We start from the raw sequence: 1,127 nt of genomic DNA on the forward strand, positions 1-1,127 counted from the left end.
AACTGATGTCAAAAAAAAAAAAAAAAACACATATTCAAGTTATACATGCATGGATTTTATGATAAAGGTATGTCATGAGTCGTCATGTAATATTTAAGATGCTTGCACGTGCATCATAAAATTAGGTGAATCGAGGAGTAGTACAGTAACCTTTATTATTAGGATATTCAAAGTTTTAATTAATATGTGTATATAAAATTTAAAAATTTTCAGGTAAATAAATGTCAAAGTTCTGAGGATTCGCAAGAGCGTGGATCTCAAAGAAGCAAAAAAAAATCAGATGAGATGTATATCGCTTTGGATTCTGTCAAAACTTTATTTCTTTTCTACTTTTTTCAGCATATTTTAATTATTTTTGTTTGGATTGTTGTTACATAATACTTGTGATAATAATTATTTTAAATGGAAAAGAGATAAGAAAAGGAAGTCTTAAGAAATGCATATCCGAAACAAAGCTTACGAGTTTACGACTAAAGCAACAAAGTAAAAGGGGGGATAGCAAAAGAGAGGTCTAAAACTAAAAGCAAAAGTTTATGTCGATCTTTATTTGTCAAATGGCATATATTCTCTTCTAAAGATACCAAATTGTATAATATTATTCTCAAATGTTACCTTCACTTTAAAGAGAAAGCAATGCATATGTTTTCTTACGTTAAAAAATATTTTTCTTTATTATTATTTGAGAAACATTCTAAAATAACACTAATCAAAGTTTTTCTTCCAAAGTTAGCACATATGCTTAAATCTTCCAAAATTAACATTAGTGAATTATTATTATTAATTTATCTTAATTAACAAAACTAATAATAAATTTTTACATTATCTTATCGATTTATTAGATTTACGATCTTGATCGGTAAAGGCGAAGCTTCCGGTGATAGTGAAACTTCCGGCGAAGCTTGTGGTGAAGCTTCCGACGAAGCTTCTTCTTCTTCTTGTTCTTCTTCTTCTCTGGGCATCAGTTCCAATATCAAATTTAGAAATTCTCGACAAAAAGACGATGTTGAAACAAATCGAAACGACAACGTCGACGAGATTGCCACCACCACCCACCAATGCTAATTAATAAGAATCATAGGTCTTTGTTCTCCGCTGCTGAGACAACCAGAGCTTATGAATGTGAAGGG

At 30.3% G+C, this 1,127-nt stretch overlaps 1 protein-coding gene across 1 annotated transcript in view; it reads left to right on the forward strand.

Moving 5' to 3' along the window:
* LOC104732651 (cysteine-rich repeat secretory protein 60-like) overlaps positions 1-617 on the forward strand; it is a 2,494-nt gene extending 1,877 nt beyond the window's left edge. Inside the window, exon 3 of the mRNA XM_010452219.2 lies at positions 214-617. Coding sequence (XP_010450521.1) covers positions 214-221 — 8 coding nt within the window. The 3' untranslated portion in view covers positions 222-617. The remainder of the gene's footprint in view (positions 1-213) is intronic.

This window comes from Camelina sativa, chromosome 12 (assembly GCF_000633955.1).
Source record: "Camelina sativa cultivar DH55 chromosome 12, Cs, whole genome shotgun sequence".
Classification (NCBI taxonomy): domain Eukaryota; kingdom Viridiplantae; phylum Streptophyta; class Magnoliopsida; order Brassicales; family Brassicaceae; genus Camelina; species Camelina sativa.